This window comes from Xenopus laevis, chromosome 7L, assembly GCF_017654675.1.
Source record: "Xenopus laevis strain J_2021 chromosome 7L, Xenopus_laevis_v10.1, whole genome shotgun sequence".
NCBI lineage: Eukaryota > Metazoa > Chordata > Amphibia > Anura > Pipidae > Xenopus > Xenopus laevis.
The window spans coordinates 77,309,280-77,322,847 of NC_054383.1; the positions used below are offsets into that span (position 1 = coordinate 77,309,280).

At 37.5% G+C, this 13,568-nt stretch overlaps 1 protein-coding gene across 1 annotated transcript in view; it reads left to right on the top strand.

Annotated features, from left to right (window-relative positions):
- Nucleotides 1–10,273: 10,273 nt before the first annotated feature.
- hepacam.L (hepatic and glial cell adhesion molecule L homeolog) overlaps nt 10,274–13,568 on the top strand; it is a 32,906-nt gene continuing 29,611 nt past the window's right edge. The window contains exon 1 of the mRNA XM_018225725.2: nt 10,274–10,457. Within this exon, the coding sequence (XP_018081214.1) occupies nt 10,373–10,457 (85 nt within the window). The 5' untranslated portion in view covers nt 10,274–10,372. The remainder of the gene's footprint in view (nt 10,458–13,568) is intronic.

A 13,568-nucleotide genomic window follows, 5' to 3' on the forward strand; every position in this document is an offset into this window, starting at 1 on the left:
GTTTCCGGACAAGCCCTGGGAGCCCCCGGAGGGGTCTCCTGAAGGGGGGGGTACTGTAACACCGGCAGTGCTCCAGCGCATAAACGCTGGATCGCGTCAACTCAGGCGCCGGCGCATAAACACCGGTGCATGCCAAAATGGACGCTCCCACCAAAACACTTAGGAGCTATGACATCTAATTTGGGCGCCTGGCTTCCTATTGGTCCCTGATCTGTCTGTCTTCCTCAGCCTGCTCCTGATTGGTTCCTGTCCCCTTAAATACCTTCCTCTTCCTTCTCACATTGCCCAAGCTGGCTTCTGTTTCCACAGTTCCTGCTCAAGTCCCGTTTGCCTGCTTTCCTGTTTATTCGACCCTTGGCCTGTTTATTCGACCTTGTACCTTCGCTGCCCGGACCGACCACTGCTTGAACTTGACGACGCTTTTGCCTTATCCCTTGGTACTTCGCTTCTCTGCTTCCTGAAACCGACCACTGCCTGTAATTGACTACACCTTTGCCTGATCCCTGGATACTTCGCTTTTGGCTAACACGCTTGGCTCCTTTGCTGCCTCCGCCGCAGAAAGTCCGGGGCCCCAAAAGGGCGTCGGTGAAGACCGGAGCCGTAGAGGAGTTCCAGTTGCCATCTGTCCGCCTAGGACCAGCTGTCCTCCTCCGGGATCCCAGGTAACAGATCGTTACATAATCTTAAAGGGGTGGTTCACCTTCAAGCTAATTTTTAGTGTGTTATAGAATGGCCAATTCTAAGCAACTTTCCAATTGGTCTTTATTGTTTATTTTCTATAGTTTTTGAATTATTTGTCTTTCTGTTCTGACTCTTTCCAGCTTTCAAATGGGGGTCATTGACCCCTCTAAAATGCTCTGTAAGGCTTCACATTTATTGTTATTACTACTTTTTATTACTCGTCTTTCTATACAGACCCTCTCCTCATATTCTAGTCTCTTCAAATCAATGCATGGTTGCTAGGGTAATTTGGACCCCAGCAACCAGATTGCTGAAACTGCAAACTGGAGAGCTGCTGAATAAAAATCAAAATAATTCAAAAATCACAAATAATACAAAATGAAAACCAATTGCAAATTGTCTCAAAATGTCACTCTCTATATCATACTAAAAGTTAACTCAAATGTGAACAAACCATTTAAAGTGACTCTATCAGCAATAATACACAAAGCATAAAGAAAACTATCATAAAGAATTGTATTTATGAGAAATGCTTGAAGGAGAACTAAAGCCTTACTATAGAAGTAGGCTAGAAATGTTGTACATTATGTTTTGGGCATCTGTACCTGTCCATGGTAAACACAACCCTTTATCAGGGAAGTATTTTAATCTGCCTCCTCCTCCTCTTCACATATTTTTTGGGCTGAAACCAAGTACTCAAGCATGAGCACTCAAGCCTGTACTCAAGCACGAGCTGTTTTATAAACAGACTAACTGCAAAATGTTACTTTTGCTCTCACCGTCAGACATTTTAAATGTAAGAATTTAAGCAGCTGAAGACTGTTGAAAGAGCTGCATAAAACACGTGAAAAATATAGGAAACAGCGTTTTTTTTTTCAGTCTGTTAAACTGTAGTTATAAACATAAAGCCTCAATGTATCCCAGTCCACAGTGCGTTGGTTAAACAACCAGAGTAATGATATTTTGATTACCTCCAGATTTGTCACCCACCATACCAATAAATAATGCCTCTGGCATTTTACAGCAGCCCTTCTGCCATTTACCATAATCCCCAGATTGTTGGCTGGGCTCATACCTCTACATAGCACACCCATTTTACACAACCTGGACCTACCAGTATAATCAATAAATAAAATGAATAAAGAACATATTAAACCCAGACATGCCAGTATAATCACTAAATGGGTAAACCTATATTATACCTTGTATAATCACTAAATAAAATGGATATTAATCCCAGATGTGCCGGTATAATTACTACAGAGAATGTATATCCCCCAACGTGAAACCTATATTATACCTTGTATAATCACTAAATAAAATGGATATTAATCCCAGATGTGCCAGTATAATTACTACAGAAAATGTATATCAGTATATGAGCATAGTAACCCCAGACATGCCAGTGAGATCAGGAAAAGCCACTAAGACCCAGGCCTAGGGCAGCAGGATTTTAGGGGGGTGGCATGCTGGCTAACCACATCCACCTTGGTATGGAAGCTCTAGTGCTGCTCATGAGATACAATAGTTTTTTTAAATTTCCTGTGCACCAATCCCCAGTGCTCCTAACCTGATGATGAAAATTTGTGCATGTGCACGAATGAAGGGGAAGGGACAGGGGTGACGAACGGCTGTGGGCATGAGGGCACCCCCTATGTAAATCTGGTCCAGAGTAGATCACTGTAGAAATGGCCAATGAGCACCCCATTAACCCCAGATAAGCCAGAAAGATCACTGCAAAAATTACCAGTGAGCACTCAATTACACCAATTCTTTCCTAAGTCCCATGCTGCTCTTCTCTCTCTCTTCTTCCTGCATTTGAATAAAAAATCCAAGATGTCCATGCATTCCACAGTGGAATGCACAATCTCCTTGCATTACAGAGAGCTAGCCAGGAAGAATCAAAGAGGAGCCAAGAAATGTGGGACATTCACAGTACAATCAGCGAATGTGCACTCAAAATCATGACTAACCTGCGACAACTGGGACAGTTGGGATGTGTGCACTCATTTTAGACATAATTACCCAGGTATGCCAGTATGATTACTTCCAAAATGTATACGTATATTAACCAAAGGCATGCCAGTAAGATCACTGCACAAATGGACAATGAGCACTCCATTAACCCCAGGCTTGCCAGTAATATCACTGCATGGATTTTGAGTACAATAAGTATTGTCAGACTATTGCACTGGGGCCCAGAAGAGAAATTTACTTACTAAATATGCAAGACCACAAGTTAAAAAAGTGCCTTAGTACAAAACTGGTGGCAGATAATTTTAAAGCAGAAAACTGAGTAGATGAGTAACTACTGATCAAGTACAGCACAGGCAGTTCTCACACCACCCCCAACGTGAAAGTTTAGCCGTGTTACATTTTATGTAGACTGAGAGGACATTAGAACAAATTAGACTGGAGAGCTGCTCCCACCCCACCTCCTTTTCAACTTAATGCTCAGCTCATAAATGTATTCATGTAGAGAACAAATGATTACTTCCTCTGAAGACACAGGTTGCCCACACTCTCACCCCCTCCCTGGTAAAGTTTTTCTTTTGCAACTGACAGAGGAGAGCATGTTACTTTCTGCAGCCTGTTGCAATCATCCTTCACTTTCCAGATGAGGACTGCTTGTTCCCTTCTCTGTTATTTGCACTGATGGAGCTGATGGCACTCTTCATTTTTTTTTTTTTTGAAAATAATCTTTATTCAATTTTCAAGAAAATACAGAAGGCAAAAAAAGGCAGCAGAAAGAAAAAAAAGTTTGACAGTCGGCAATATGACAATTTCCAACAAAATGCAATATAAACAAAGATATAATAGAACGTAATAGAACGGTTGCCTTAAGAAACTTCCTGTGCCATGGAAGGAAGAAGGAAAACAAGGGACAGTAAAGATAGAAAAAAAGAAAAAGGCAAGGAAGAAAAAGAAAAGAAACAAAAAAGTGTCTCAACTCTTACAGCGAACTGTCTCAAAGTAATAACATCCATGGTGGTATTCATTATATAGGCATGATATAGGTAAGGTGGTATTTAGATGAAGGGCTGTACTGTCTAGTGACGGGCGACAGGGCTGGAGTCATATAGTAAGTCCTCTATATCGGAGCCACGGGTCCCAGATCCCATGAAAAGTATCAATCTCATCACTAGCCATCATGGCAAGCTTCTCCATCACCATGTAACCATCTATTCTGGACTTAACTAAAAGTATATCAAGAGTAGGCGTTTTCCATGCTTTAGCTATAATTTGTTTGGCAGCCGAAAAAATACGGCATATCAATTTTTTCACATATTTATTACATCCTGTAATTCTGCCGTGAAGCAGTGCCACTGCAAGAAGTTTAGTTAAAGTGAGCCCTGTGATGCTAGTGTAACCTAGTGTACTCAACAATTACGCCATGGCAACATCAGTTTAAAACCAGCTACATCTGATTCCAGAAGTTATAGAAATACAAATTACTTCTATGTCAATAAGTGCAGAATTGTTTTTAAAACACTTACTGAATTAAACTACTTTGCTCAGTTAACATTATGTTTATTAAAACAACCCCACAAGAATATTCAAAGAAATAGCTAGTTAGCCTTGGCCACCATTTACACTGTTGGCAGTTCATTGTCAGACTTAAAAATATTTATTTAATATTGACAATGCTGGTGCACTATGTTGAGTAGACATTCTGACGCTGTTATGAAACCATTACTAATGTCACAGGTCACATAATTTTTTTTATAGCAGGGATAACGTGAGAACAATCATTTTTCTGTGTGAAAAGAGAAAGAAAAAAAAAGGCTCCCTGTGGCAAGCCCAGTTCATTATTTTCACTTCAGGAGGCCACACTTTGTTCTGCCAGATAAATCATCCTGTACATTTTTTGAAATTACGTACACGTTGGATAGTAAATCATATACTGTATAGAGAGCCTAATAGGTGAATCATTACGGGACAGTTTTCTCATCTTCATCCTTTTTTCTTTGAAATTTCCAATCAATTGAAACAATTTTAAGCAGTCTCTGACATCCTAAGAAAACTATGTGGAGTGTGTAAATAATAATAATAATGATAATACAGGAAATACAGGTATTATATCCGTTATCCGGAAACTGGTTATCTGGAAAGCTCAGAATTAGAAGGCTGTCTCCCATAGACTCCATTATAATCAAATAATTCAAATTTTTAAATATGATTTAATTTTTCCCTATAATAATGAAACAGTACATTGATCCCAAGATATTACGAATCCTTATTGGAAGCAAAACAGTTCTATAAGGTTTATCAAGGGGCCGATTCACTAAGCTCGAGTGAAGGATTCGAATGAAAAAAATTCGAATTTCGAAGTATTTTTTTGGTACTTCGACCATCGAATTGGTTAAATTTGTTCGAATACGAACGAAATCGAACGAATCGAACGAAAAATCGTTCGACTATTCGACCATTCGATAGTCGAAGTACTTTCCCTTTAAAAAAAACTTCGACCCCCTACTTCGGCAGGTAAAACCTACCGAAGTCAATGTTAGCCTATGGGGAAGGTCCCCATAGGTTTGCTAACCTTTTTTTGATCGAAGGATTTTCCTTCGATCGTTGGATTAAAATCCTTCGAATCGTTCGATTCGAAGGATTTAATCGTTCGATCGAACGAAAAATCCTTCAATCGATCGAACGAACGCTTAGCGCTAAATCTTTCGACTTCGATATTCGAAGTCGAAGGATTTCAATTCGAGGGTCGAATTTCGAAGTATTTTTTACTTCGAAATTCGACCCTTAGTGAATCTGCCCCTTAATGTTCACATGGTTTTTAAGTATACTTAAGGAATGGAGATATAAGAAATATCCCTTATTTGGAAAATCTCAGGTCCATTTATGTCCTGCAGGTTAAAGTATTGTTTAATGTATGCTTGTTCCTTCAGTTTAATCTTAGCCTGCATTATTGCCTTGTGTTGCCTGTCCTTATATTGCCTCTTCTTAAGCTATCATCTTTGCCTTAAACCAACACTTCTGCTACTCCACCATAATACTTGTCACAGTATGTGAAATGGTAGAAGAAATAGGCCACCAGATTTGTAAAAAAACAGATACTTAAATATGATTTGATTATTCAACCTGCATCTTAAAACAGACCAGCAACCTTAAATCACTTGACTGAAGGTATCAACCTAGTTTGAGCAGGCAATGTCAATAAGATGAGCTTACAACAAATGGTATGCTTATTTCCCTGGCTACAAAACAAAGGAGTCCACATGCTAGATTGCAGTGAATCACAATAAATAATTTTGGATTAATCCTTTTACTGGAATCTACTATGTAGATGTATCCCAATTATTGTACAGACATTTTTCAATATAATACAATGCAATACATTATATACAAAATTTGTAGTTCTGCCAAAGTTATAATTGCTAAGGTGAAATTAAATACTTATTAGGATAAAGCAGAGTAATATAACTGCTTATCTCCAACATCCCCACAGTCGATGATAATGGGATAATAATGTAGGTTGGTACATATGTGTATTTGTCTCTCTCTGTCAACACTTTATACATAATCTCACTTATTTTCAACTATTGCAGTGTGTACCATGTCTTATGTCAGGGTTATACACTATTTTTTATTGGCTCAGACAATACCAAAATGAAAGGACAGTAAACAAAACTAATGAATATAGCATACCATGGGCAATCTGCTAAGGAAACAATTTTTAGCTTTTATGGAGTGTGAACGCTCCTGGGGATATAATACTATCATGTCATTTACAGCCATGTGCAGAAAGGGAGTTCATCAATATCTGAAGAAAATATTGCAAAGGACATGCAATATAGATTAAAAGCAGTGCACTAGAAATGATATTACTGAATTGTGCCAAAAATATATTGAATCTATTGAATAAAGTATCTTCAGCTGAAAGAAATGACCTTATAAAACCTTAAACTGCCTATAATTATATGTTGGTGTTACATGTTTTGGTTGTCTCTATATTACGTAGAGTCTCTAATTTTGAATCTTGTGCTGAAGCATAACTGAAATTTAGGGTTGAGCTGAATATGACCTAGGGCTGTAATATGCCTTTCTAGCATTTGAGAAACAAAGGAAAAATGTGGGGAAACCTTTATAGCTGATAGATTGGGCTGATTTAATAATTTTCCTGAATGGCTTTGGGTTTATTTCTTTTTTTTTGTCAATCGTGTTTTTCCTCCTATTTATAAAAAATATGTGATCTCTATTTTTACCAGAAATCATTACTAAATCAGGCCTTACGTGACTTAGCAAGATTCATCAAACAATTAACAAATACAGTACAACAAATTGCATGGTGCTTACACAGGTGTATAAAGCAGACTTACCATGGGTCAACCATCCCTACTAAATTTAATCTCTGTAATCACTGGAACTTCTGACCCAAAGAACAACTAAAAAAAACAAAGCTACTACCAGGTTCATACCAATTTGCACGCCAAACAATCTTTCCAGGCTCTTGTTTCTGCCTTGCTGCTAAAGCCAAATGATTGGGACCAGGATATAATTCGAGAAGTTTTTGTCTTGGTTAGGTAAAATATCAAATCCATCATCTACTGTAAAAAGAGAAAACTCTTGTGTATAACATTCTGCACAATGATGTCAAATGACTTATAACAATTGTAAAGTAGTAATTCCTAAATTACTGAATGATATAATTTCCCTGCTAGACACATTTTTGCTCTTACTTATGAGTTGCATTGATGAGTTAGCCTATGTAATGTGGCATGGTATATTCATTACTCACTTCTGAGGAAGGATCCAGGAGAACACTATTATCCCTCTACTGTGAAGTGGTTGTGTATCTGATTAAATCCATATTCCCCCATGCAGTGAACCATAGAGCTATTGTTGCAGCTATAATGAATTCTTTGATTCTTTCAACAAACATTTGAAGGATTGCCTTCCTCCTTGTCTGGTATAACAATGTTTCTCAAGTTCTTTATTAGAAGGTCAGTGTAGTCATAGCCATTCTTCTTCCTTAACTAAATTAAAAATAATGTTAAGTTGGGTCACATGGTTTCGTCTATTTCTGCTAACCAATTCATCTGCTCGTGTTTTATGACCTTTTTGCCAAAGGTTAAAAATGGCTACATTTTTTCCAATCTAGACTTCAAATGGATTTACATTAGGGCAAACATATGAAAGGGAAGTAATATTTGTGTAATCTCTTACTGAAATGCAATCATTCATGCAGGATCTGAAAAGAAAAGGACTTCCTGTTCTTGTATTCAGTGCCCTGCTGAGAAAATAGCCCTCACCAACAAAATAAACAAAGCTTTTGACAGCTCATGGCTTCACCATTCAGTGATGGAGTGGATATCACTTCAAACTGTATTCTCTTTATGTAGGAAAGGTTAAAAAAACAGTTTAAATAATATACCTTAATCAAAATATATGCTAGAGAGTTTTATATGTACATACATTTTGTCCTCCTGTGCAACATCAGATTTAATTAATTGTTCAGGCAGCTGTAAATAGTGAATTAAAAACTGTGCTACTGTGTGCATAATTGTCATATTCTAAATACAATTGGTGGTAACTACAGAAATTGCATAATTTCTTATTAACCATGCAAAAGAGTTTTGCATATTAGAAATGATAAGCTAGTCTGCCCTCAAGTAATGCCAAAATTCATATTTGTAATATAAATTTGCAAATGGATTTTGACTGTTAAAAAAATGTTCTCCCAGGAATGCTATCACGTTATAAACTTAACTGGTCCAGTAATTTAAACCTATTGTTTCTCTTTTCTGCAAGGGCAGCTTTGTTATAAGAGCTTTAATAAATCACTTCTGAATGCTGTTTGGTCCATGTGCTCAGAGTTAGTTCCCATAAGTACCACTTTTGTTTTAAGAAGAAATGAGCTAACCTCCCTCTTGTTTAGAGGCCTCAGTGCCTTGGTTTCGCCTCCTCTCAACATAATGTTTCAAACAAGCTCATTGCTTCCCAGGCCGAAATCATCATTTGAATAAAATAGGGCTGCTGGTGTATACGTTGATGTAGCCTTTAATCTTTCAATGTTTCCATTCAGCTGTTTGGCTTTTACACAGGAAGATCATGCCTGGTATTTTATTGTTAGTTTGGGATCAGCACAAATATTCTATCATGATGTCTTAAATGCTACTGCGTAACCACGAGCCCAAGATAGTAAGGCCCAGGAAAACACAAAAATAACTTATCATGAAACATGACTTTTGGATCTAAGGACACTTTACTCTGGCTTCATTGAAGCATGTGCAATGGGTTACATTGGGGCTTCCTTTCTCTCTATTCAGGGTCGGACAGGGCCAGCAGGACACCAAGAAAGAACCCTAGTGGGCCCTGCTGGACTAGACCCACTACTGCTGCCCCCTAACCTCCATCCCTGGAGGGTTGCAGCCTCAAGCAGGAAAAAGATACGCAGGGGGTGGAGGCAGTTGTGGCTGGGGTGTGTGGCCCGGGGATCCATTATCTAGAAACCTGTTTTCAAGAAAACTATGATTTACAATAAGGAAATCTCCCATAGACTGCTTTTACGCATAAATAATAATAAACCAGTACCTTGTACTTGATCACAACTAAGATATAATTAATGCTTACTTAACACAATGCAATCCTGAAGAGTTTAAATAATGTTTAAATGAGTTTTTAATAGACTAATAGGAGATCCATATTATCAAAGACCACTTATCCCAAAAACCCCTAGTCCTGAGCATTCTGGATAACAGGTCAAATGCCTGTAATAATAATGGCTATAGTGTTGTCATTATGCTATGGCTACTTGCATACTTACTGTCAAGTGATCCCTGAATCTTTTCTGCTTCCTGCATCCTTACTGTCTAATTACAGGCTTTGACTCTGGTGTTTAATATCTCTGGTTATAGCCTGTTTTCTGTCCTTGCATGCCCACATAATCTCAAGCCTGTTCTATGGTTTAGCTTGATTCTTGTTTGTACCTACTTTGACTTGTTGCTAACTATGCTAATTTCTTCAGTCCAAACTCTGGTTTGATCCTGACTTTGATGAAGTCCTTTTCAGACCTACTTCAGATCTTTCAACAGATGCATTTTGACAACTACTATTGCCCTAGGTTATACCTGTGACCCCATTCATAAGTCCTTGAATTAACACCAAAACAACTGAATCTGTTTATCTGTTCTATATAAAAAGCAGATGAACAGCAGAATAAAAGTTATGAGCTTTATAAACCATGGGGAGAAGCAGGTGGTGGCACTGAACTAGCTTTTATTAAAGGATAAGCAAGAATAGTGTGGGAGATTCAAGGCAGGACGCAGGCATATACAGAGGATCAAAGATATTTTACAAGTGGTTTAATTACCTGATGGTTGGGATGTTTATAATATTTTTCATTCTCTAAATCTGAAATGTATTTGTGTTTCCAGATCTACCATTTGTAATATATTTATTTATTTAAATAAGAAATATTAATTAAGAGACATTTGTTTGTTTTCATTGTTGCATATTTAAGTACACTTAAAAGCAGTAATGTTTAAAAAATAAGTCTGACCAAGAAGGGAGGAGGGAGCAGTACATAAACATAAACAATAGACAGAGCTGTCCCTATTCAAAGGGAAGTTGGCAAGGCAGGGTTGTGGCAGAAAATCTCCAAGCAGTGATATAGGACGTGCCCAGACTGGACAAAACATGCTAATTGTCTGTAGGGGATTCCAAACTTAAACTCAAAATGAAGACAGAGCGAGCAGGCTACTTAAGGGTTTTCAGCTCCCTTGCTGTACTTCATGTTACATACCTTCTTGCCATCCAAACAGGTAAGACATTTGTGGAAATATAACACTAGAGTTCCCCTTGTAAGTTTGTAGTTCAGCTGCTAAATGAAGTTGGTTAAAATTGTTGGTTGGAATTTGAAAAAGGAATATTTTTATTCTGTGCAATGCAACCTATGTCGTCACTTGATAATGCAATACTAAGAATTCAAAGCAGTTTTACACAGTTAAATTGCTTGTGTGAGTTCATTTTTGCATTTAACAATTCATTTACATGTTTTTCAGCAGTAATTTCTTAGTGCCAGCAAAGGTATCGTTTAAAATCTGTCACACCCTGTAATAGTACATCACTATCAGTGTATACTGCTTCTTAAGTAAATGCATTTTGAAAAAAAATACTTCCTAAATATGTAATGAGTAGAAAATGAAAATTATTTAAAAAAATAAATTGTTGCAGCAGTCACTTTTACTTAAACAATTCATTTGGTTGGACAGCTCTTATATTTCATATATTTCTCATATTTTGCAATTTTTTTTATTTTATTTTTCCATGATACATTGCACATACCTTACTAAAAGAGAGAGGGGGAAAAGAAATGTTAAGACAAAGTAGAGACACAAGAACATTTTGTAATGCAAAACTATTATTTTATTTGTTTGGGGTAAAGAAAAGCTTCAAAGTTTGCCATGGTCTAGTAACCCAAGTAAACCAATTAAATGTTTAACTTTAAACAGCTGGCCAGTAAATGCTACTTATTGATGGGTTGCTATCGGTTACTAGACCATGTATTACATTGCTCAACACTAAAGGGCTGATTTATCAACATTTAAATTTGAATCTTTACCACAATTATAGTTTTTCTGAGCTAAAATACAAATTTGTATTAGAGATTTAGGGACCCAATTTTTAAAACCCGGATTTAAAAATTTGGTATCTAAAAGCTGCAGAGTTAATGAAGAAGGCAATGGGAGTTGTCTAGGCAAATTTTTTTTCAATTTTCAAAGAGCTTTTAGACCCGAGTTTTTCAAAGAGCTTTTAGACCCATTGATAATGATATGTAGAATACGTATTTCATTCATTCTAGTTTTTTCACAGTTTTATTTGATCATGTTTCTTAGGTTTTAATGATTTAACACAACAATAAAATTCATGCATTTGAATTTTGATGAATAGGCCGCTAAGTGAATTGTCTATGGTTGGTTTAAATAATAATACAGTTATGGGATATGTTATCCAGAGACTCAGTATCCAGAAAGTTGCAAGTTACAGGAAGGTCATTTCCCATAGAATCCATTTTAAGCAAATCATTTTAATTCCTTAAAAACAATTTCCTTTTTCTCTGTAATAATAAAGCACTACCTTGTATTGTTTTTAGTATACCTAACATATGTTGATCAGAATTACAGGAAACAATCCTTACTGTATGTGGATGTAGCTAGTGATGGGCGAATTTGCGCCGTTTTGCTTTGCTGAAAAATTCGCAAATTTAGTGCGAAATTTGCGAAACGGCGAAAAAATTTGTGAAACGGCGCTGGCGTCTCGTTTTTTATGCCAGCGCCCGTTTTTGATGCCGGCGTCCATTTTTTCGAATAAATTCGCCCATCACTAGATGTAGCGCTATAGTAAACTGACTTGTGCTAGGGCAGTTTTAGCTACTTTCCTTTGTGGGCTGACACCACAGATGAGCTCTTTTTCTCAGGGGCAAGCCCTCGCAACGCGGTGGAGGCAGGGTTTAGTGTAACTGTAACAGGTTCAATAGCACAATGATGGGCGCCAGTAGTTCTTTAATGGTTGAACATGGAACTGTATTTAATGAACAATAGCACATAGATCATTTAGCACATTGATCCACAACGGAGCATAGAACATACACAGCAGCATAAAGGAAGCATATACTCACAGCACGTATAGGCTGAATCCCCACAGGCTAGGGAATATACAGCAGAAAGTAAGTTGACAGCCTGTGATGGATATCGCCTAGTTTTCAGGATATCTTCCAGTGGCAGACTAGGGGAACTCGTATCATCCCTATCTCAACACTTGGTTCCTTACTCCGGGTCAGTAATACCCTGGGATCTTAATCCCTCTAATCTCCTCGGCGGAGCCTTGAGCTGCTCAACTAAATAACCTCTCTATCACTCCTAGAGTGAACTATAATTGAGTAAAGCTGTATCATTACTAGGGCCAAAGCGCCTAGGGTCGACACTACCCATTCCCTTCCAGCCTGCTTGGTTAAAGCAATGGACCCAGAACACATGGTTCCTAAACCTTTTATACTCTGGCACAGTGCCATCTGGTGTACACTGTGTGAACTACAGGGGTTACATAAGCACAAGGTCCCCATAAGGACCCACTGAGGTGTCTATATTACTAGGGTTGTGCCTGTCTGTAAAGTGTAAGGGTGTCTAAGATTTTCACATCCCTACATGGAAAACTAGTGCTTATAAGTATGCACAGTATGCTTTTTACCTTGCATAACAAATGTCTCAATTCCATTGAAGAAAAATGTTAAAAGGCATTCTGTCATGGGAAAACGTGTTAAAAATGCATCTGTTAATAGCGCACCTCCAGCAGAATCCTGCATTCATTTTTTTTTTTTCAAAAGAGCAAAGAGATTTTTTTATATTTCATTTTGAAATTTGATGTGGGGCTAAACATGTTAGTTTCCCAGGTGTTGCCATGTGCTCTGATAAACTTCAGTCACTCTTTACTTCTGCACTGCAAATTGGAGTGATATCACCTCCTTCCCTTTCCTTCAGCAGCCTACCAACAGAACAAGAGGAAGATAACCAGATAACAGCTCTTTGACACATACATTGCTAAAAATGCTCCCATACCCCACCGAGTGGAGATATGAGACATCATATTTGTTAGTTACATTTAGTAGGTGAAACAATAGCTTATCTGAAAGCAGTTTCATTGTGAAGTGCTGACTCTTTCTGAAAGTAAAGGATGAGACACAATGACCACAATGACACTATAATATTACAACTAAAAAAACTTATTCGAGAATGAAATTTCAATGGTAGAATGAATTATGTGCAATGTAGACAGTGTAATTTAGAGATAAAAACTACACTATAAAAATCATAAAATACATTTACAAGGTAAGTTTTGGCAGTACTTTGCATTCCATAGCTGTGTCTATTATGAGC